The sequence below is a fragment of the Perca flavescens genome, chromosome 2, assembly GCF_004354835.1.
Source record: "Perca flavescens isolate YP-PL-M2 chromosome 2, PFLA_1.0, whole genome shotgun sequence".
NCBI lineage: Eukaryota > Metazoa > Chordata > Actinopteri > Perciformes > Percidae > Perca > Perca flavescens.
In genome coordinates, this window is record NC_041332.1 from 9,671,819 (window position 1) to 9,697,314 (window position 25,496).

The following is a 25,496-nucleotide window of genomic DNA, read 5'->3' on the forward strand; positions in this document are numbered from 1 at the left end:
TGAAACACAGCCATCGTGCAGCAGGTAAGTCTAGTATTTTTTCTGTATTTTCACTGTATTTTTGTTTGTTTGTTGTTCTTTTTGTTTACTGTAATTGTAGCCTGTACTGGATACAGAAGTGTATGTTTGTCTGTTGTTTGCTGAGCTAACAGTGTTATGCACACTACTGTAGTAGCAAGAAAACTGTTCTTTTGTTGTGATTCAGATTTGGGTATATGGAGAGAAATACATTATATTTTCCTCAGTCTGCAGCATTGGTCTTGTGTGGTGTTTGGTTAACGTATTGTATATCTGCACTTTCTCTCTGTACTTCATTTACAGTATTCAATTGTGCGTAGTATTTGAAAAAGCGGTCCCTGTTTTTGAAATAGTGCTTAAAAAATCAAAAAGAATTGTAAGATTAAAAAAAAATTATCATTGGTTATTGAATTTGAATGATCCTGACCCATAATGCAGACATGTATGGTGCATGCCACATGTCATGATTGGCCTGCTGTTACTGCCCTTTATAGTTCTGTGTATTTGTTTTGTCGATATTCTATGTACTACAAGCCAAGTGCTTACAATGGCAATCCTACCATGTAGATGTTTAGTAGGTAGGTTCACCATATTCACCATATTAGTTTAGTGTGTTAGCATGCTACCATTTGCTAATTATCAGTAACACAAAGTAGAGCTGAGGTTAATGGAAATTAGATTTGCAGATATTTGGTCATTAAAGAAAACATTGGGACAAATTCAAATGTTGATCATCAAACGTAGTACAATTCCTCCCTATCGGATGACATGGATGTCTGCAGCAGATTTAATGGCAAACCATCCAATAGTTGTGAAGACATTTCACTCTGGACTGACAGACCGACAGACTGACATTACAATCCCTAGCGACACAATGCCAGCATGGCTGAAACAATATTGTTTGTAATTATTTAAGATTGTTAGTATTCCAGTATTATATCTTATAGTATTATACTCTGACACCAATCCAACAAAATGAGAAAAGTAAACTAAAATATCATCTGCAGGCAAAAGTGGCTAATGACTGTGAAATCTGAAAAATCAGCAACTATCCTCTCAATGTTACAGGCCAAAAATAATGAATACAAGCTCTGAAGCATGGTCGTTAATCTGCTACAGTGGCTGACGCTTACAACACTTTGCATACATTACAGTTTACCAGCATTAACAGCAAACATTAATCTGCTTTTTGTCACATCAGGTGCAACATACGTATATTAGCAAAGACACATTTAATTGATGATCCAGGCGGTGGATGGCCTTAGAAAAAAATAATGCAGCTAAATAGATATCGCACATTTAGGTCATTCTGCTGGCTTTAAATGGCCTAAAAAGCAAGAATAAACTACCGTAATATGGCAATTACCAGAGAGCACTAAATGTCTCACAGTCCAGGCAAAAACTCCTTCTGGAGAAGATGGCATTAATTATTAAAATGAGATTAATGGATGCAGTATATCTTCAGTCCCAGAAGTGGTCTGCAAGTAAGAGAAGATAGAGGCGCGCACACATGCACACAGACAAGTGAGCACACTGGACACGCACTCATTTACAACAGCTCTGACGCACTTGTCTATTTTATTTTTCTACAGACTTTTCCACCACACAAACTCGTTATTAAATCTCTTCCTTTATGCTTAAATTCTATCTCTCTACTTTTTTTTCTTAACATACTCTTCCTCCTCTCCCTGTGTATTATTTTCCATTCTCTGTGTGTATTATTTTCCATTCTCACATTCCTGCAGAGTGTTGTGTGGCGTCAGAGCTCTAATGAGCTATTGTTACACCTCCAGCTGGGTACAGATACTCATACTCATACACTTGTCCCTGTGTGTGTGTGTGTGTGTGTGTGTGTGTGTGTGTGTGTGTGTGTGTGTGTGTGTCTGCGTGCGAGCGTGCGTGTGTGTCTTCTATGCACAGACCGTGATGTAACTGCCTTGTCAGAGATGAAAGCCATCTGTCTGCTGAAGCTGTTATGGACACACAGCCATCCCTATTCCCACATGTTCTCCCCCATTTCTTCTTGTTAGACTTCTCACACGTCCAATTTAAGCCAATGACTTTGTCACTTACTACTACGAAACAAAATACACAGCAGGAGAGTAAATGGTCGAGCAGGACTCCGTCCCAGAAAACTGCACTGTTTTCGAAAAGTCGATTGAACAAGGTTTCTGCAGGTTTCACCAAGTCAAATGTAAGACTTTTTTTGACCTGTTGAAGACCATGATGAATGCAACTTAAGACCTACAGTATATCTCGACACTGACGTACAACGAAATGCAGAGTCACAAAATTACTTGCAAAGTAAATAAATGTATTTGTTGAATAAAAAGTGGCATGGAGTAATAACAGTCGGTACACGTAAAGCAAATTATATTTGGAATAGCAAAAGAAAGAACTTCAACACCACGGAATCAAAAAAATAAATATCTAAAGCGCTGCAGGAACACTTTAATGAGCATTAGAGGTAGCGTTACATGGACGTCGAAAATTAAGACCTGTTAAAAATGATTTAAAGGAACACGCCAACTTATTGGGAATTTAGCTTATTCACCGTAACCCCCAGAGTAAGACAAGTCGATACATACCCTTCTCATCTCTGTGCGTGCTGTAACGCTGTCTGACGGTTCCAGCATTAGCTTAGCCTAGCATAGATCCTGCAGGTAACTGGTTCCAACTAGCCTACTGCTCCGAATTGTGACAAAAGTGACAAAATAGCGCCAACATGTTCCTATTTACATGTTACACGTTATTTTGTCACTTATTCGGAGCAGTAGGATTGCTGGAACCATTCACCTGCATGTTCTGTGATGGGCTGATGCCGCTGGAGCCGTCAGACAGCATTATAGCACGCACAGAGATGAGAAGGGTATGTATCGACTTGTCTAACTCTGGTTGTTACGGTGAATAAGCTAAATTTACAATAAGTCGGCGTGTTCCTTTAAGACCTACAGTAAAAAACAATACTTCAGCGAATGTAAGACTTTTTAAACCGTAAAAGTTAGATATTGAATTTTTTTTACTTTTTTAGACTCTTTGTACCCCGCGGACACCCAGGTAAATATGAAAATAGGTGCTGATGAAGAGAGGTCACAATCAGTCTTGTATAAAGTAATTGAAAGCAATACTTGAGTAAAGGTACAAGTATCTTACCAGTACATGACTTTGGTAGAAATTAAAGTCACCTTTTAGAATATTACTTGAGTAAAAGTATATGATATTTTTTGTACTTGAGTATCAAAAAGTAATTCTCTGATATTGAATGTACTTAATTATTACATTAGAAGTAAAAGTAAAGAAAAAACATTTTTATTGTGGCTTCCTTATAGTAAAGCATACTATTTAGGGTTTCCACACCTTAAACATCAAATTCAAAGTCTGACATCCACAAAGAGAAAAACAGAAACAGAATTTTCATTTTTTGTGAGGAAGAATCTTTCAGTGCAATGTACGAAAACATTTCTTGCAAGTAACGACTAACGAAGATGCTTACCGGTGACAATTCGGGTTGAGTATCGCTTGGTTTTTTTCCGATATCGGTGCTAAAACGATACTTTTAAAACGGTGCCGGTGCCTAAACGGTGCCTGAACCGATACTTTAAAAAAAAAAATAGGGTAATAGGGAATAGGGTATTTTACAATAACTTTGAATGCACCACGAAGCTTACTAGTTTCAAGTGAACGCACCGCCTGTGTTGGTTTTCGGACAAAGGCAGCTGCACACTGCTTAACGTCCCGCTGTTGGAATCCTCTACAGTGAAATACAGACAGTGAAAAACCGTTTAGCTGTCAGCATTTTAACCGTGTTTAATCCAGCTGCTAGCTAACGGTAGGCTAACGTTACCTGCTGTCAAGTGAAGTGTTAACTAGCGTCATGTGCAGCGATGCTTCTGTTGTGTCTGTCTGTTTCAGAGCATCAGAGAGCAGCGCAGAAGGCATTTAACTGGCACCGAAATTAGACACCGAAATCCGCGTTGCTATTCGGTCCGGTAAATACCGGTGCTGTATTAGCACCGGGTTTCGGTACACAACCCTTGTCACAATGTAGTGGCTGAACCATCTTTAAAGGAATACTATATTTTAGGAAATGCATTTGTATGTGATCTTTCTATCAAATGAGTTCAATGAAGGTGTTAATACCAGTGTCATCTCACTGCATTCAGTACAGCAGGAATGTGTTTAGCCTCACAAACGCTAGCCGCAAGGAGATATGGCGAACTGTGCCCGGTTAAAGGTGCCCAGTGTTGCCACAGATTTTCAGAGGTAATTAACTTTTGAAAGGTTGCAAAAAGATAGATCATGTCAATTTGCATATGCACAACACCCTTAGACAATGATATCCATCAAATATTGAGAGATTTAAAACATTTTCACAAAATGAAATCAAACTTCATTACCAGCTGTGATGATATAAGATGCTATCACCTTATTGATTGGTAGAAACAGTTTAAATTGCTTGTAATGAAACTGGAACAAGGAGATTATTTTTAAATCTTGTAAACTGTGTTAAATAGTCAAGTTATTTCATTTAGAACAACAAAGGAGAAAACTAGGCTAAACATGCACTAGATTAGGTCTAATCTCTTCATGAAATGAACAGAAATTTAAATAATCAAGAGAAATCTTAAAAAAAAAAAGCTATAGCTGCATTGTCAGAGAGAAAAGTGACATAGGTATCATGTCATTTACATTTCTGTTGTGGAAGGCTATGCTAGTTGAAGTAACGTCCATCCATGCTTTTATACATTTTAAGTGTTTTAAGTTTTAATTCAAGTTTGAACCTGTCTGTGTGCTCTTCCAGTCAGTCAAAGTGCATCCATCATCAAAGTGAACGCATGACAACCAGGGGGGGATTTACTGTAAATTATGTAAGGGAAATATTCTGTACTCTGGGGGACAGCCTGTACTGTAAGTAGTAATACACATCATTGTCATGCAAAAACATTTGAGAAATCACTCCTGATCATTTTTAATAACATCCAGTTGATGAAAGCATTACATGTACTTTTTTGTTTTAACACCATACCTGGTTTATCTTAACCGGGAGACGTAATCAGATGACACATGAGAGTCAACAGAAACTGGACTGAACAGACTTAGATTCACAGTTCTGAACAAACTGCTCGACTGACAAGGGTTGAAAATAATCTGGTAGCAAATTACCAGTATGTATCTACGTATATTCTATATTAGTCATTTGGAATTAGGAGAATAATCAGCCATGAAGGCACATCTGTTGAGCCAGTTGGTGCTATATGATACCAGACTGATTCCCAGGCTTCATTTACTTTACGCTTAGTGTCAAACAGTATTCAGCATCATTAACTCAAGTACCTCATGGATCATCCATCCAATTAAACTAATTAGAATATGTGCATATCGTAACATGTGCACCCAAACACACAGTGCACAAACGCATACATTTTAAAGACTAAGCTTTAGTAAATGAAACACTTCATTCGGTTTGTGCCCATCAAGCATCGCATTAAATCTGCACTGCAAATTAGTATTTTTAGAGTGTATGGATAGTATGAAAATACTGACACATATGCACACACTGAGCACTAATGTGTTGGATATGTTACGCATCGGATCAACATAATATGGTGTCACCTATTCAATAAGCATGCAGCAGCATTACGGCTGGTGCTTGAAAGTGTGTTGTCAATAATTATATGTGTGTATTATACATAAGTCAAGGCTCTTGCTACGTTTTTAAAAGTTGTCAACTGTCAAGAATGGAAAAATATGTTTAATTGCTAATCACGGTGGTGCACTTGGTTTTGGTTTGTGCAACTACTAAAGAAAACTGACTGTTGGGAACATACTGATCACATGAATGGAAGTGGTTTCTGGTTTGTGAAAACTTGGTTCCATTGGTGTAGAATAATTCAAGCGGACAAAAGCTTCTGTTTTCTATGACATTGTGTCTTATCCCCGATTATTCAATATCTTAATTCTCAACTCTTCATCAAACAAATCAGTGTCGCAAAATCATCAAATTTGCAGATGACACTCTGGTGTCATTGTTGGTGTGATCTTGTAAAATTACGAATAATTAGTAGATGGTCCTTCAAAATAAATTTTGAAATGCACCTGGTTATTCACACAGGAACATGAGTAGTTATTTTCAACCTTATCCAAGAACATGCTTACTTCCATCCAATATTGAAGAAAACTATATGAGCAGACAAAACTTATTTCTTTAAATGGAGGGGGAGAACATTTGATATATATGTAAATATAGTTCTGCTAAAGAAAGATAGAGATCAATTATGGTCTCCCATCTGCTCTCCTCACCAGTATATGGTTTGGCAGCTCAGAATGTAAGGGGGAGGCAGTTAAGATATATACTGAAAGCATATGTTTGATATATGACGGACTGCACATTTACAGTGTACACATATAAGCACACATACACATGAAAACAATGCCAGAATAGAGAGAAACAGATGGCACAAATAACAAAAAGTCTGAATCAGTTGGATCAGACATCAAATGGTCTTTACCCTGCCAGCTCCCTAGTACAAAGTCTGTGTAATCTCTGATTGAGCCCAAAAGTGTGAGAATCCACAGCAAACGAGTGGGCGTGTTGATGACGTTTCAGGGTTAATCATGTTTTGATAAAAAAAGAATGTATCTTTATTGATTTAGAATGTTTTCAAAAATATATTATTTTAATGCCTAAAGCAAAGTTCTTCAACAGGGGGTCCTCAACCCCTAAGGGGTCCTCAGAGTTACTGCAAATATACATTAACATGAATCTAACACATTATTAGCAAAGCCTTTTTGCTAAAAAACATGTAATCTACACAGTATTGATGATAGGCTTACTATAGGTAAGACATCAAATTTGTATTTAGAGGTTGTACCAGAATCGGTTTATGTGGTTTAATTTTCCAAAAAACACCATATTTTTGTTGTACTCCACATTGCTGCAGCTCCTCTTTTCACCCTGTGTGTTGAGCTCTCCGTTTTAGCTACAGAGTGAGGCATCACACTTCTGTTCCATCTTTGCTGGGAGTCGCACATGCGCAGTAGCTAGGTAAGGACTACTAGCCAGTCAGAAGCAGAGTATGAGGGAGTGCCACGTTAGCAGCTAGGCGAGCATTATAATGTGTGTTACAAAGTGATGCACGTTTGTCACGGAAGTAAAGGCTGGCCTACAATAGAGCTGTTTGGAGCAGTTTGTGAACATTGTTTTCTGTTGGAGATGGTAAGTCCCTTTGGGGTGGACTTTGGGCTTTTTCACTCTTTAAATCTTAATTGCACAAAAAGATATATAACACAATAAAGGAAAGGGAAAAAGCCTAAAAGACACTGCAATTAAATGTTACACAATGTATGTAGTTGGCGGTCCCTGCTCCATCTCTCTTTTAGCTAAAGGGTCCTTGGCCTGAAAAACTTTGAAGACCCCTGCCCTAAAGGAACTCTTTCTATAAACAGAACCATCTTCTGAACTATCCAATATGCATTGGACTATCTAATTGTCAAGCCAATTTTAAGCAAACTTTAAATGTCGCAAAAAAGAAAATGCGAATTAGAAGCGTTTCCATCAACTGGTTTAGAGGGAATAAACTAGACTACGCAAACCATAGTTTTGTCACAAGTTGACGTTACGCATGGTTGTAGATTGCACACAGGCTTGCTAAATCAAAGAGTTTAGAAGCTAAGTTTAATAGCGCACCGCAACTCCACTACGCACCGTGTGCCACAACACAGCGCACTTAATGAGACCCATATCCCAATCCTTTCCCCATCCGATGGATACTATAGTCATGTGAGTTACGTGTTCGCTACATCACAACTTATTCGGTAAAGCTGTTTCCATCTCCCATTTTGCACATTTACTCTTTTTCGAAAAAGGAAAAAACCAACTCAAGTGTGCCTAAAAACGTTTTTGCGAATTTTGCCGTTTCCATCAACACTTTCTAATGCGATACTTCAAAATGCACGTAAAAATAAGTTGAGATGGAAACACGGCTAGTGTGTTCTTGCAGCAGGAAAAACGTTGCTCTATTCACATAGCAAGAATATGTTTTATTATTATCATTTTAAACCATGTACTACAATTTGAAGTGGCTGTATAAGCTGATAAGTCCTGTCTGCCTTAGGGACTAACTAACTTGTCTTCAGTCTCTGTTAACGACAAAAAAAAAGCTTTTCTAGCTTGGCAAGAATCATTTGCCACCGCGGTGAATCTCTCAGCAGCTGAACTTCTTGCGCAGCATCGCCCATCAGGAGCCAATCACGCAACCAGCATCTATGGCTGTAACAATGGTGGCGAAGCAATAAGCTGGCTCAGATTGCCCATTGAACAGTGGTGGTTCTGCTCACACGGGTAATGCTCAGAGCAGAACATTCGAGTGAGCGAGCAACAGCCTGAGCAACAGAGGACACAGTCCTGGTTGTCATTCTTACAATAGGTTTGATAAGAATGCATTGAGAGCGTAAAATGTGTAAATTTATGAGCCCTGACATTTCTCCGTTAATACGCTTTGATGTCCCTTCCTGTCTCCACAATATATTGCTAGTATTTTTCATTCACGCTCTCTCAACACATCAGCGTGTATTTACCTTCTCTCCCGCTCCCTCTGCTGAGTGTTGGAGACAGATAGAAGGCGTAAAGGGAGAGAGGAGGAGCTGGGAGAATGAATGGATCCTGAGAGAGGAGGTGTAAAGCTGGGCCTGCACTCACAGATATAGCCTTCTCAAAACTACCCCAGATGACAGACTGTCACAAAAGGATACACGCAAATATACAGTATGCACTCACATATGCACAGGAATACAATATATGAGGATCATTAGAAGGACAGGTTCCCGTCATGCGAACATTTCCGAGGCAGAGTCGCTTTGAGTGGAAAAAAATAAGAATCCAGGGGCAAAAAAAAGGTTGTCAAACTTGAAATGGATATTTAAAAGTGTGGTTAAAAGCCGTGGTTCCTTGCTCAAGCTGACCTTCAAAAGCATAAACAAACAATCCTAGAGATTTATAGCTAAGATATTCAGCTTTAGCCTGCTTCCATTTTAAGATCATTGATGAGTCATTTAACTCCTGTATTCAATTTACTGTATTTTTTTACAAGGATTTGTTCATTCATGATAGTTAACTTTGACACTAAAAACTGATTTTGGCAGAGGTCACAGACGTCAATCCAAGATCCAAGATTCGCCTTGCTCCCAACATTTTTTTTTGTTTTTTGGAAACAAAAACATTTTTTGGGAGCAAGGCGAAAAAAACTCTACAACTAAACATCAAATCTCATGCAGGCAAGGCAAGAGTCCCACTGTAATGCTGAGCAATTGCAGGAAGTCAACAGTGAACTTTTCCACCACTTTTTTTTGTCTTCCTCCCCCTCCCTGTCCACTCTGCTGCAGGAGAACACAGTGGCGCTCCAACAAATTAGGATCAGAGTCACTCATTGTGAGTAATGTTACTACAGCAACCAAGAGTCACGCTGCTGTACATATACCACACTGGAGATCTGAATAAGGAGAGACTGATATCCTATGGCGCTGTTTGTGTTGTGGATAAAACAGCTGCCATGATTATCTCAGCTGCAGGAAACCGGAGTATGAATGAGAAAATATATTTCGGATGTTCAATAAGGAAAGGCCAACATTGGCTCCATAGGTTTCACTGGATTGTTTTAGGTGTTGTCTTTTACACATTAACAATGTGGGAAGGTTTGCACTCTTGACTCCAGGTCTACAATTGCTCGCTTTTTGCATCTGAAGAGGCTTGTTTATTTTATTTTTTGTATGTATACCACAGTGAAATAATGCCAATTTAACTTTGGTAAAAAGATTATCGCATATTTGAATGTACTATAAAAAAAAAAAAAAAAAAAAACACTGGCCCCTTTAAAAAATCATGTGTTCCCAAACAGAGTTTAATATCAAAATATGGAGAAAGAAGAATCAAAATTACAGCTGCAACCTGGTTTCTGCAAATACATCCTGCAACAAAAAACACTTGGTTAATGCTTTGTATCTACATATAAGATATTTACATATATTGTGAATTTACTTAAACACCTTGACTGGCAGGGAAGGACCTTTTATTATAAATCAAATGTAAATGTTTTAAATAGATACTAAGTGATATCTGGGAAATATCTGGAAATGAGATGGAGACTGAACAAATGCTGAGTACAATGAGTTCAGACTAATGCAGCTTTATTCACACAACAAACAAACATACTTTCATGAAAGAGAGAACAGTTGACATGCACCAAATGTATATGCCAAGGTTTCTCCTAGAAAGGAAGATGACCATGTGTACACCCTCCTAAGAGCATGTACCCATAGTGTCTCTACGAACATCAGAATAACTCCTCCTTTATACTTTTTTGTCCTCACACACTTCAAGCTATCTATTTCAGTGCAACAGTTTACTCTTAAACTACACCTTTTATGGCACGTGCTCTAATAGATTCCCACATTCCTGGCTCCAATTCCAAACTCATAATAGATTCTACACATTCCTGTGGGTGAAGGTTGTCCCCAGACTAGCCTTCTTGTGTAGTACCCTACATACAAGATATAAAATACATTTGAAACATGTAGGCTGAAATATCCAACCTATCACTAAGTGTAGGCAATGTCTAAACAATCTAGCATAATGGAAACTATCTAGCCAACTCAACAACAATGAATTGTTGACACAGAAATGTTAATTTGAGTCATAATGCATTCAAAAAAAAGCCTGACAAACAGACATCCAGCAGAGGGGGGGGGGGGGTGCCTGTGGGAGACTTCCTTCAAAGAGCAAACTTCTGGTTTAGTGTTGGACACCTGCCTTCTCCACACCAGTCCACACAAACAAACAGCATTCTCACACATTGCTTTATACAATCTGACTGGTTCAGCTTCATAGGCAAGCTAAGCAGAGCCTGGTGTGAGACTCACGCTGCTCCTAATCCCTTTCCTGCAGCTCGCCTACTGGTTGTGTTTGCAGCACACAAGTTCCCAGGGGTGCAACGTTTTATCACCCCCCATCCTCATCCCCTACACAAGCTGCATGTGGTGAATGAAAGACTGGGGAGTAATTGGTGGTGGCGGTGGTGGCATCTCTCTGCAATGCACGCGCTGAGCATTGGGGTTTGGCGCACAGAGACGAGGTGACAGATCTCTATGGCTGCTGCTTAGAGGATGATGACTGAAGGAAAAGTGTGGAGAGGGAGGGCGAAGAAAGACATTGTGCTGAAACTGTAGGATCAGAGTGGAGGAAACTAGACTAGATAAAGCATTAGAAGAAAGCAAGATGGAGACGGCTGTATCTTCTCTAGCCTAAGGGCTGGAACAGTGCGTGGCTGGTGACTGTTGACTGTTGAAAACCAGGGCAGTAAAAGTGAATGAGAAATGTTCACCCTTCCTAGAGGGGAAAAGAAGAGGAGGATGAAGGGAGTAGAAAAGGCAGAGGAAATGTGTAAGATAGAAAAATGCAAGTCAAGTTAAAAATGGAAAGCTACAGGGGGACAATGGAAAGGGGAAGCTACATAATTCATCTACAAAAGATGTAACAGAAATACATATCTTTGAACGCAATATTTTAAAACAACTATTTGAATATTAATTAAAAGGGGAAAGAGGAAATGTTGGAGGGGAATGAAGATGTGATTTTATCTCATGTATAGTGTGGTCTTTAGTGTGGTTTGTGGTGTGGACTTTTTCCAAGCCCATCGGTGTTGACGACCACATTAGTGGACGGAAGTTACAGGACATGTTTGGCCATCAGCTCTGTGTTAGCATTTTGCTTTTCACACTAGAGTTAACGTGCACTCCAGCATTGTGTTGGTTTCATTAAAACCCAAGACGCAGGGGTATTTTATTACACACATTTCACATGTAAAACATATTTTTTTGAAAACAATTGCTTTATTACCCTCTCCCTTTTCATCTGTGTCTGAATCTTGTTGTGTTTTGTTTGTTTTGTTTTGTTCTGTTTTTGTGATATACCTCCCATGTAAACCAACTTTGAGTCCATGAAAAGCGCTATATAAATTCAATTTATTATTATTATTATTATTATTATTATTATTAATAATTATTAGCTGCTACAATTTACTAGTCATGGGAGTTCAACTCAGCTGTGAAAACAGCTTAAGCTTTTTGTGCTTAAGAAGCTTTGTTAAGTTAGAAAATTATCAAATAAGCCATCAGGGTTGTCTCTGTAGTAGGCACGAAGATCTAAGACAAGATTATTTCCATTGAGTTTTTATTGTTGGCAATGTAGGACTCAGCATTTTTGGGGACCTAGTCTATATCGACAACGTTTCATTTCCCCGGATTGTTCAGGTGCTGCCGGAAATTCTGCCTGATGTTCCTTTGTGTTTACATTTTAAACTCCGGTGGATTTTTGAGGACTATGGTTAACTGCTCCTCAGATCTATGCAGGGTAAATCCAGACAGCTAGCTAGACTATCTGTCCAATCTGAGTTTTCTGTTGCACAATAAAAAAAAACATACGTACACATGTTCCACCAAAACAAGTTCCTTCCCGAGACTATTTTGCAGCAGCACCGTGGCTCCGTAAAGCGCCTAGACGATTGTGATTGGTTTAAAGAAATTCCATTAAACCAGAGCAAGTTTTTCTCCCATCCCGAAATGCTGTGTGGACAAGCCAGACCCTCCTCCGCATTGCTGTGGATAAAGGCCTGGCAATGCGAGACTACTAGGGACCAGACTTAACTTGGCCCCTGCTGCCAAATTCTAAATAATAGTTTTTTTTTAATCTCTTGTGAGTCACTCAACTTGGAACTTTGAAGGTACAATACGTAATCTCTGTAGTACCCCTTAAAGACAATTCACATTTTAATTAGTACGTGTACTTGTACATAATAAGACAAGCGCTCTATCACTAGATACAATAGTGAGGGTAGATTAATTGAGGATGATTCAATTCTTCTTTTTATACAGTATATATTTTTTGAGTTTCTTAATGATGGCAAAAGCCATTGAAACGTAATACCGATACTTTCTGTGTTGTTATTGACTATTCATAATTGCTTTCCTGTGCACAGTATGTGGCAGTTAATTATGACATTTGGAAAGTCTCCAACATAATGGAGATTGTCTCTTTAAAAACGAATCAGCCAACAGAATGTACGGACGAGAGATATTCACACAGCATCCCCCAGATAACCTGGCTGTGACATGTGCTTTAAAAGGGATCTGTTTACCGGTCGTAGGGGGGTACTGCTCTACATGATAATCATCTCTTAAAAAAACTCCACAACATAACAATTCTAGGATGCAACTTGATTGTTTTGAGTCATCAAATCATGTTAATTACTTTAATTCTTATGTGCCAAGAGATAATACCCCAGCTCTGGAAATGTCTGCTTATTGCCAGAGTTTTTTTTTTCTGTTGTGTTCATTATTCTGTCACCAACTCTATTGTTTTACCATCAAGTAAAATTAAAGCCTACCAAAATGGTATTTGTGCTTGTGAGAATGCAGATCTCTTTGTATTAATTCCTGCAAACAATCAAATAATGAAGTGTTAATCATGTCTTTAAGGAAACTAATATTTAGATATTCATTAGTACTCCAGCAGTTACAATTATGAATTCATCTCAGCTGTCAGCTTGTGTGAAATTTGGTTGCAATGAAAAACTACATATAACGTTTTCTGTGGCACCTGTATAGGATGCGTTAAAACAACTACTGTATTAAATGCTGCGCTTATTGATGTTGTGTTATTCCAAAACTCATGCACCTGTTCACACTCCCAGACCATGTGTAGGAAAGTTCCAGTTTGTTCAGGTTGACAGAACATGCAATAGGGAGTACGAATGACTTTAGAGACGTATCTCTTCTGAGGAGTCCAATATGTCCTATTTCGAGAGCTATTTGTGACGCCAGAGAAAATATAGCAAAATTGGCCGTAACAGTATGACCATGTGCTAAATTTAAGAATTGAAGGTAATTTCAGCTCATTCATTAAAAGTACATTTTATTTTATTTATTTTTTATTTATCCAGGTAAGTCGATTGAGAACAACTTCTCATTTGCAACAAAGACCTGTCACATTCACACAGTTCCACATTCATACCTGGAAGCTGCCCAGTACAACCACAGCGGTTGGGGTTAAGGGCCTTGCTCAAGGGCACCTCAGTGGTGGTAATGAGGGAGGGACAAAGCGCTGTTCTTTCACTTTCCCCACCCAGATTTTTATCCTGTCGGTCTGGGGATTGAACCGACGACCTCCCACTGACCACATTGCGGTGATTAGCTCGCTGTGGTATTGTCAGCCATGTCCCAGGTGACAGCCAGTGACTTTCAACATGTTAATATGTAATGTCATATTACATATTTAACACTGACATGATTGGCCATGCATGGTAGGGAATTGGAGCCTGGACCCATGATGAATCATAATTAAAATTTTGAACTTTTAACTAATTCACAAGGACTAATTATTACACTTATGGAACTTAATAGGACAATGAATTACTGGAAATAAAATATCTTCTGTTCCCATTAAATCCTACAAATTAGTTTTATAAATTATGTTTAATATAATTGTTTTCATTCCGTGCTGTAAATCACTTAGCGTTGCAAGAGGTGTGTTCACTGTTCTCACTCATGTGAGTCCCCTGCCATGCAAAAGGGATAGAATAAAGGGAACAGGAGGTCCTCACCCTGCCATGACGATAAAGAAATCCAGTCGGTTCCAAGTGTCCCCGAGGTAGCAGCGTCGACCAAAGATTCCAAGGGCCATCATCTTTATCACCATCTCCATTGCAAAGAAGATGTAGATGAACGCATCAAAAGCCTGACAGAAAGACATAGGGAGACAGAGGCATGGTGTCAAGAATAAAACTTTCTAAATGGAAAAACACCACCTGGTGCTATGAATCTGTAGGAACATGCTGATGGCAGAGTCAATGGGTCTATCCTGCCTGCTGTCAACAACACACAGTAGCACGGGGGAAATGTTATGTTTCCTTGACTCATCTTTGTCAAATGGGGACTTTGGCCAATGCCAAATTTTGCGCACTCGATCATCTCAGGGTTGCTCCAGCAATAGGAATGTAGGGCTGTCCAAATCCACAATTTATCAAGTTTGTTAGTGTCAAGCGCGCCTCATTAAAACTTTTTGCAGACTTCTAAGGAGTCTGTTTCAGGTACATATTTCATTAGATCTTGCTTGTAAAATTGCCCATACAATAACTAACTACTGATACAATGGATACAATTTAGATATTCAAAACACATCTCTTTAGACAAATCTTATATAATAGATTTATAAATCTTGGCATTGGTCATATCCATGGCATCTATATGTCTCATTTTCCATGTTATCTCCTCTGGCTTTATGTCTGTAATAAAGAAAATTTATTAAAATTCTGTCAATAGATTAATGGCTACCACTACAACCTTTTTGGCAATTGACTAATTGTCATATTCAAGCAAAAGTGGCAAACATTTGCAGGTTTCTTCCTTGGTTAGCTTCCCAAATAGGACAGTTTTATTTTTTTTGTCATGCTGTATATAACAGGAAAGTGAATATCTTTGGGTTTTGGATTGTTGGTTGATGTAATCTGAAAAGTGCCACCTTGGGTTGTGGCAAATTATCAGCAGTAGACATTCTGCAGACCAAACACTTGATCATTTTGTTGAGAAAATAATAATAATTTGTTCAATTGGTCGAGTATGAAAAGACAGACAGGTTTCAGTAACCTCCTCTCTTTCCTAGCCCTGTCTTCCTCCAGCGCGTCTCTCAATCTCCCTTTCCTCCCGCTTTCTCTCCACACCTCTCTGCCAATATCTTACTTCCATCTCTCTTCCTACAACTGTTATATTTAACTTCTTTCTCCTATCTTTCCCTGACAATCATATCTCTCCCTTCAAACCTTTGTCACTCTAATAAACCTTTATTTCTCTACTCCTTCCTTACCACCCTCCCCCCTCTCCCCAGTTGAGCAGTTTGCCCTAAACGGTGGGGTAATGGAAAATAATTTGTTTGTGCAGTAATCAGAGATAAGCCCCACATCGACAACCCCCCACACACACACACACACCTCACTCCCAGCTTTAATCATGCATCTAATTACAAGAGGGGAGTAAAACAAATCCAAATAAATCAAAGATCCCAGCTTGTTAATTCGTGTTATTGCTGTTGTGAGCAAAAAGCCTAGATTAGCTAGTGTTCTTTTCTGTGTATATACAGGGGGATTAGAGATGAACTGACGCGCTCGGTGTTGCCTGTAATTTGATTTTCAGAGGGACGTACTGGAGGCAACATGTTCGCAATCTGAACCACTGATGTGAATCTTTGTTTTGTCATTTGCTTGAAGTGAAGCATACTACTCAGCAGTCCTGGAGGACTGTAGCGATGCAGGACTGGCCTACTAATGTAGAGGGATGGTCACAGTTTGCAACCTTGGCCTTTGTCGAAGCGGAAAGATGGACGAGATGGAGGTACAACAGTACCTTTTGCAAAGATTGACGAACCAAGGGCGAAGGAAACTTCACCAAATGTTAAAAACAAACATTCCTCCCTCTGACGAATTCAACAGCTCTCTTTCTTACAGCTCTCATTCTGTCACTTTTTATGCTAGTCCTGTGTCTCTACTGTCTCTTTTTTCTTTCACGTCTTTATACTTCTGTCATTATCCATCTCTCTCTGGTTTTTCCTTGTTTGGCACTCCCCTTCTATCTGTCTCCATTATTTTATGTTCTTAGCTTTTCAATCTTTTCAGGAGGTAGAAAATTGCTTGTGTATTTGTGAGTGTATTTTGTTTGTTGCCAGTATAGCCTGATTCATACTTAAATCGTGATGCTGATATGACACACTATATATATAATATCCGTCAGTATTAACTTTTTCCACACCGATCACATGCATTGGCCTACAGCCGTGCTAGTGCTTTGAGCTGAATGCTAACGTCAGCATGCTAACACGCTCACAATGACAATGCTAACTTGAAGATGTTGGGCAGTTACAATGTTTACCTAGACTAGAAATCTAGACGCACCCTAGCGGCAGCAAATGTAATTTGCAGCCAGGGTCGTCTAGCAACTCTCCGTTGACTTGCGAGCTGGAAAAACCAAACTGTAGTCAGGCCAATCACATCGTGTATAGAGTCAGTGGGCGGGCTTAACATAATGACGACAGAGTTACGACGGTTCCGCGTGAATTCCCTGCTACTTGAAAACAAAGAAGATGGCTACTGCTGCTGGCGAACAGCGGCCTTTCGAATCGGCTTTGGCTGCGACTCTGGAAAACTTGGAGTTCAGCTTTTCTTTGAGAAAAGAACAAAGAACGGCACTGAAATCATTCTTAAAAAAGGAAGATGTCACCTTCTTCATTGCTCTGCCTGGTTGTAGCGCTATCCTATAGCGTGCAGAGGGAATTTGAAAGACAACCGTTTATCCCGCCCCTGGGATTGAGCCCTGCATCTTGATGTGGGTCTGGCTTGTCAGGCTAATGTTTACCATGGTCACTATCTTAATTTAGTGTGTTAGCAAATTTACCTAATCAAAAAGCTCTGAAGGTTCCAAACCTTTCTCATTTTCAATCCAACTCAACAAGTGATCAGATCAAAGAATGCTGCTTTTATAAAAGACACTTCAGGACACAGCCTTGGTAGAGTTGTGTGTCCAAGCCCAAGCACTCATTTGGTCTTTTTTAATTTGCAGGGAAGGACCCCATTTGCATGCAGTTCTCTTTCTGAGGGCTTGTTATTGATTCGTGGATAAAGCCTTCATGATGAATTGTGTCATGTGTGTCTTTAGGACAAAACTACTATTTTAGTTGCCTCTGACTCTCACATAACAAACTAAGTTGCACAAATTGTAGATAATCTGAAATTGGCTTATCATGCAAATTGTCTTTTTCACATTCCATCCACTCACCCATCCATCTACTGTATAAGCGTATACTAGCTGACTAGCTAAATAACTAACTAAGCTTCCAGAGGTCTTTAGTTCCACAGAGCTTAAATATTCTGCTGGTAAGGCACCATTGAAATCATGGTATTGATCAACGGATTTTCTGAGAGGAGAGTATTGACTGTGGCGCTGTAGCGCACTAAATCCATGCCGATATTGAATAGGGTCTACAGATACTTGGAGGAGAAATTCCATTAGGTCCAACTCACCAGCCAGCTTCCCCAGGGAGCCGAATCAATCTACTGTGTGTGTTGGCTGTTATATGATGAGTGCGGTGCCTTGTGTGTTCGTGTGAGAATGTGAAAAAAATAAATAAAAAAATACACAGGACGCCGGGCTGATTCAACAAGTGCTTCTCACCGACAGACTGAAGACATACGTGCACACGCTCACGCACAGATGTTACACCCACTCAGGCCACCTTTTGACATAAAGTGAGAAGGGATTCAGTGTCTTGCCAGATGACGAGGAAAGCTGCCGGGGTGCCGTGCGTGAGAAAGTCATGCTCGCTGCACCATAAAGACCACATGCTAGCAGTGAGTCACTGCGAGGAGTTACAGGCTCCAGCATGGCAGGGAGGGCAGAGCGCGAGGGGAGAGCGAGACATCCAACGGCTGAAAGGGAAGGAATACAGAGAAGAAGAGAGAGGGAGGGCGTGTGTGCATGTGAATTAGTGTGTTCTTCATGTGTCAACACGAGTATGTAGGAATAAATGGATAGACTTCCTAGAAGCACACTGGTGGATCTCTGCTTCTAGGAATGTGAGGGCATGTTATGTGCGGTGTTGGGAAGGATACTTTCAAAACGTTTTTCGTTACAGAATACAGAATACATGCCCACAAATGTAATTTGTAACATATTCCGTTAGGTTACTCAATCTGAGTAACGTATTCTGAATACTTGGATTACTTCAGGATTACTTCCACATTGAATTGCGTTTTAGTGTAGGAATGCGGCTATCACATCCAGCTTACTAAACAGGCCTATAATGGTGTGTTCTTTTTATTCCAACTGGCTGAATGTGTACCTGAACAAGCAGATAGATTATTGTATTGGTAGTCTCGAACTGCATACTACAAAAATCTAACCGCGGTCTAAGCTACCACAAAGCTAATTTTAGCTAACGTAGCATGTCAAACGGGATAGTCAGTCTTTAAACGGCTCTGGAGCTAGTAAATCAGAACCTAGGAGAATATAAAGTCGCACGTCAATGTTAAAATAGCAAGGTGACCAGTAAAACTACAGCAGACGACTACCCTTGGCTAATTAAAAAAATAACTTACTTTAAGATGCTGAAAGGAGGCTGGTTGCTGGCAAGCAGAGGCTGCACGGCACAGTTAGCTATATTTCATTCTCCCTGTTCGTTCTTTAATGTGAAATACTGTTTGAATTTCCAAGATAGAAACTTATTGCTGCCCTGGCTCTGTCGTGCCGGATCCGACTCCATTGTGACTGATCACGCAAACAGCTATTTTTTTCTATTTCATATCGGGGCTTCTGGAAAATGCATTAAGTTGCCTTAATTTATTCAGAGTGAATAAACTCGTGAAACAGATAAGTATCGTCAGGTAATCCATTGATTTTAACAATGTAACTGTATTCTAAATACCAACTATTTAAATTGTAACTGTAACGGAATACAGTTACTCATAATTTGTATTCTGAATACGTAACGCCGTTACATGTATTCCGTTACTCCCCAACACTGGTTATGTGTATGGATGTTTTTGCATTTGTGTATTCAAGTCTTTCTGCCTTTGTGAGCTTAGTGTGTCTGCTTTTGTTTGTGTTCAATATAAAATATGTATGGCTGAGTGTAAGTGTGCAGATTGGTTACGCATGTTTGTAAGTGAATAAGTGCTTTCCCACAGATTAATGCGTGTAGAGCAAATACATCATTTTTACATGCTCCTGTGTAACTAAGTCTACCTTATAGAACTCTTTTAAAAACTCAAAGATCGGTGGCTGGGTTGGCTCAGTGGTAGAGCAGGCACACGTATACTTAGAGGTTTATGCCTCGACGCAGAGGTCCAGGGTTTGAGTCTGACCTGTGACGATTTCCTGCATGTCTTCCCCATCTCTCTCTCCCCTTTCTCACCTAGCTGTCCTATCAATTAAAGGCAGAAAAGCCCAAAAATTATCTTTAAAAAAAAAAAAAAAAAAAAAAAGATCACAAAGTTGTTAAAAAAAGAAGAGAAAAACAACACTCTTCCGTCACGCCAGTGGCTCTGTGAAGCTGTAATGCTGATTGTAAAGAAGGCCACGATTAAAAAGATAAATAAAGGTTAAGCCCCAAAGTCGGTTTTGGAGCCATTGCAGTCGTGCGTAATGGTGCGAGCTGTGGTAAATGTACCTCTTCATTTTTTAAACACAGTATATTGCATCACTTGTTCAAATAAGATACAGCAGAACAGTTTCAAGCCCTCGGAGAGCTGATCCAGCTGTGCAGCTGTCCTTAGCAACTCAGAATTCACTACACAGGGCAGGATGTCTCCTTTCCCAAACAGTGTTTTCTCAATTCCTCCTTTATTGCATCTCTTCCTTGCACTTTAAATAGAAGAGACTAGGACATTAGTGAAATAAATGCAGAGACAAATAAGGGAGCTGGATAAATCAATGGACAGATTAAACAAACGAAACAATGTAAAACAATGCTATGGAGGGCTGCCCTGACACAATACTTTAAAGTAAACGTCCGCATGGTCACAAAGACTATGGTGAAACACTGACGTTTTGCAAAAGAAAAGAAAAAGAGTCTGGGGATTACCAAATTAATTAGGATTCATCCTCTGGGTACCGTTTTCATGGCAATCAAACAAATAGTCACAGAGATATTTCACTCTGGACCATCAAGAGCAAAACACAAAAAAAATGTTGGGTTTCAGATGCGTTTTGAAAATGTGCACAGATCTGGCTTCTGTGACATTTAGTGGGAGGCTGCTTGAAATCTGAGGATGGCAAAAATATGATCAGAAATAAAAAAGTGTTTGTGTGGGTGTTTTTGTGTGTACCTGTAGTATTTGGCATCGGTCTGAAGAGCAGTCGATGTTCTCGCAGGGCTGGTACATTCCCAGGGTGACGCAGTTCAACAGGATCACCATCATACTCACACGTTCGAACCACGTAGAAACAACAACTGTTAAGGAAATCAGCTCGTAGAGTGGAGAGACACACAACAGGGTACAATCTGAGAGGACATTTAAGGACTCTGTGACTTTTCATTCATAATTTCTTCAATCATTAATTCAGAATTATCACAGTCATGAATGATTCCTAGGTGCGGGTTTGACTTTGACTCCAAAGCACATGCCTAAATTCAACAACAGTGGTGAGAGAAATGTCTTCCGACTGCACCTTGGCTAAGAAGATGATGGTAAATGAAAAGAGAAAAAGAGAAAAATGCACTTACATGCGCCTATTTGAACCTAATGTATGTGATTCTTGCTGTTCTGAGTTTGTACCTTCATGGCTGAATGCACTTATTGGATGTCGCTTTGGATAAGGGTCAGCTAAATGAAATGCAATAATGTAAAAAAAAAAAAAAAAAAAAAGTGGTGAGAATGAACAAAAGCAGACCTATTTAAAAACTGCAATGCCACTTTAGTGAAACAGGCCATCAAGGTGCAGGAGTCCAAACTCCAAATGACAGCTAGTATAGCGTGTGTGACCTTTGAACTGTAGAGGCTGCATATGGTCCAAAGATGACACAGCACAGTTCATCTTCTGGTGTTACTCCCCAGGGTCAGATCACGTCGCTGATACCAAAGTGCCGAAAAAAACGTTATGACGTTCCCAAAAGTATCATTATTGTAAAACTGCAGCGACAGTAAAAACACTGGAGCAACAAAAGCTAAACCCTGCAGGGTCCAATTCAGTCACAAAAATGTCAGTTTTAGAGTACAGCTTTGACTTTTAGAACCTGCCATGCTTTTTTCTTAGACCACTACTCTTGAAATGGTGCTGTTAATGTGCAGGCCTTACGCGGAGACAGCGTTTGCAGTAGCAATGAAACATACATTAAGAGACTTTTACGATGTGTACACTATTAAACTAGCTATTTCCATTTAACTGCATTACTCCCCAAACACTCACACCACGCACGCCCAAAGAAATTCAAATTTTAAACAGTTTTTCCTATGAGGACGATCCCATTTCACTCTGACTACTCAGAAAAACTGCTGCAGAACACATGTCAGAAAATCTCTTTGGTGATGTTTTCAGAGTACCACAGCGTGAACAACACTTGTTTGGAGGAAATGTTAACGGAGCATACACAATAATGCAAAACCAAGCGGCATGCCAGAGGAAAAAAAACAAAAAAACGACAGAAACAAAGCAGCGGAGTGTGACGGACTGATTCAATATGCATTTTCTGTGTGTTGAGGGAGTGAGCGCACTGCTTGGATAACAAGCGTGTGAAGGAGGATGTGCTGTAATAGCCCCGGAGGTCCAATCCTTTTCCCGAGGCTAATGCAGCACAGGACGCTGAAATGCACCCGCGGCAGCCTACAGTACAGCACGCAGGAGAAGAAAAGCGGGTTTGTATCTTAGGGTACTACACTACAGGTTTGAAACAGACAGAATTCCCAGAAAAGAATCAATTGTCAACATGCTTCTCGTGGCCTCGCATGAACCTTTCAAGAAAGAGATGGAAGTACTGTAGCTATCACAGCACGTATAAAGATAGGCTGTGAGTGGGCAAAACACACGCATACACGTAAACACACATGAGCAGGGAAGTACACATACGCCGATGTGCATGTGAACACCAAGCAACATGTTCAAAAACATAAACGTGTGTGCACACATTCACACGCTCACACACAGGCACACACACGCACACTCACTTGTGCGCATTAAGTCTCACATTACATCAAACATTAAATCAATGCGTGTCAGCTGATGGCGATGATTTAAATAGTAATATTCAGCACTGCAGGGAGGCATGTTTAATATTAATGTTCTGCAGGCTAATAGCTGCAAAGTAGACATGTAAGAAAAGGTAAAGAGGCAAGACTCGTCGTCAAACACTCGTTCGTCCGACCCCACAGACTAACGTCTCACACACACAGCGATCGATACACTTTAGGATCCGTTTTTTAACTGGGTTATACCTTATAAATATTGCTTTAAAAAAAACTGGATGTCAATTTCTGGCCATTAAAAAAATACACAGTGGGGGGCAAATGAGAAAAGAAATGCACACCTATATGCGTGATCACACTTTGTATCACTTAGACTTTGGTAGTTTGGACCTGTAGGAGTTCGAATAGCAGGATAATAGCGAGGCCAGGCTTGATGGTTGCCGTTAATGTGTGAATTGGTTGAGAATATGTGTATTAAATAGAGATGACCTATGAAGACATATCGACAAGGCTCAAATAAAAACTGGTTCGAAATAATACCCGGGTCTCAATTAAAGAAGGCACTGAAACACAACCCTTGCTTCCTATTTCAAATTAAAAGCCTACCGGGGATTTGAGGAATTATGCTCATTGAGCCAGAGGACGGCATTTATTGTGAAAACATCTTATCAGGACTTTCACTGAGTTTCATTAATAGTAGCTTAACAGCGAATCAGGAAATAAAAAAATTACTGAAAACAGTTTTTCTGCTTGAGAAGGAAAACTCTGAGTGAACACTGAGTGGTGAGTATGACATGTTGTACTGTTGGAATTAGCACTGTGGAAATACACGGTACTGAAGAAAACAGGTGAAATGAAGGGAGTTTTGAGTTTACAGCAACAGCTAATTAAAACTGATCAGAAAACAGGGAGGGATCTACTAATCTTGATATAATAAGATAGACTTTTAGAAAATGATTTTTTTTTAAATAAAGGCCTCTCTCTCAAATAAATAATGCCACTATTTGGGTCCGGTGCGCGGTCACGGAAGGCTTGTATCATGTGGACGCGCCGACAGTTTTATGTCATTAGTTAGAATTCCTCATGGGGATTACAGAAACTACACACTATAGCTTTAATATGATATTTAAACGCAGAAGATGAGCTAAGTTTTAGTTTTGTCCAGGATTAGATGAGTTCTGCTTGCTCATGTGTTAATCAACATATTACTTTGTCTTCACTTATGTGCAATAAAATCAAGTCTAGGTCCGCTCACGAATAACTGAAATATTCAAAAGATGTCATCATTCCACAGGCATGATACATACAGGCACATACTGCAGGCGAACAAACACACATTCACACACTTCACATGTGCCACTTCAGCTATTTTCTGTAGCTAGCCCTTCCTACAGTATATAATGAGGACAGAGATATCATCCGCAGGTGTCACTGGGCTTGTGGTGAGACCCTGCAGGCGGCGCCTGTGAACACAGCACCTAAAAAGCGCAGCCTTTCCAGATATATGAAAACACACTTTAATGTGAAAATCATGGCTGCATGAAACCGCAGGTCAGCGCTTTCTTATTTCCACCAGTCTAAGTAATGATGACAGCCTTTGGGGCTAATGCTATAAGGATTATCTCGGGGGTTATTTCCACTGCCTAATGCATTCTTTAAAAACAGCCTCGACGAGATGCCAAAGTGTCCAGCTTTCCACTTCAGCTTTTCACGCATGCTGCGTATACATGAGCTGCCTTTAACAATCTGCAATTGTCTGTCTGTCGCTCTCCACTTCTGAAAAATTAGTCAATTAGTGTAGGTGCCTTGGAGGAGACACGTTATCTTTTCTTTTTCTTCCCTCAAACAGACGCACACACACACACATGCTGTACATCGACACTACAACTGGAGAATGAAGTGAAATTCAAAGCACAAAGGTCTATTACAGACAGTCTTCCAAGAAGATTTACTCAGAAATTGTCTTATAGAACTGTTTCACCTCCAGAATTCTTTAACCTTCTTTGTTTTCTTCTTTTTTTTTTTTAACCAGGGAGTGATTGCAAATAGGGTAGTGTTTTTTCAGCATGCTCTACTTCACATTCATCCAGCGCCTGTCAATCACTACTGGAGGCTGCCGGGAACACCTACAGTATTTCAATGTGGGCCACCGAGCGGCTCCAATGAAATAGCTGGAAGTACAGTGTGACTGATGGGGCTTTCCGATAGCTTTCTGATGAATTTGAGCATTTTTGTGTCAAAAAGTAGTGTAAGTAGAGTATTTTGGGTGTTCTCTAATAGATTTTTTGTCATTGGAAAGGTGAATAGCTAAAGAGAGCATCTCAAGCAATCCAGGAAACACACACACACACACACACACACACACACACACACACACCTCCATGTACAGTATGCAATATTAATGAAATTCTGAGACTAAGCCAGAAGAGTAAGTGATAATAAGGCCTATATAACACAGTCACTTGCATTAGATGTCATCAAACTACTATACTGGTCTAATCCCAGTTTGCTGTCAAGTACCTTACTTAAAGATATGTTAATTAATAAATACATGTTCTAATTTATCAAGTCTCAACCATGTAAAAGTATTTTTAAATGGCCTTCACAAGCTCTGAAAGTCCAAGTAGTTGTTTTAAAATGACTAATTCTGTTCAACACTCCAAACCCTACAGTCATTCAATGTACAGTGAAGAAGGCCAAGTGAAA

At 39.7% G+C, this 25,496-nt stretch overlaps 1 protein-coding gene across 1 annotated transcript in view; it reads right to left on the reverse strand.

The window, feature by feature from the left end:
- cacna1ib (calcium voltage-gated channel subunit alpha1 Ib) overlaps positions 1-25,496 on the reverse strand; it is a 213,934-nt gene that overhangs the window by 158,416 nt on the left and 30,022 nt on the right. The window contains exons 2-3 of the mRNA XM_028566047.1: positions 20,937-21,048; positions 14,670-14,803 (exon numbers count right to left, since the gene is read on the reverse strand). Of these exons, the coding sequence (XP_028421848.1) occupies positions 14,670-14,803; positions 20,937-21,048 (246 nt within the window). The remainder of the gene's footprint in view (positions 1-14,669; positions 14,804-20,936; positions 21,049-25,496) is intronic.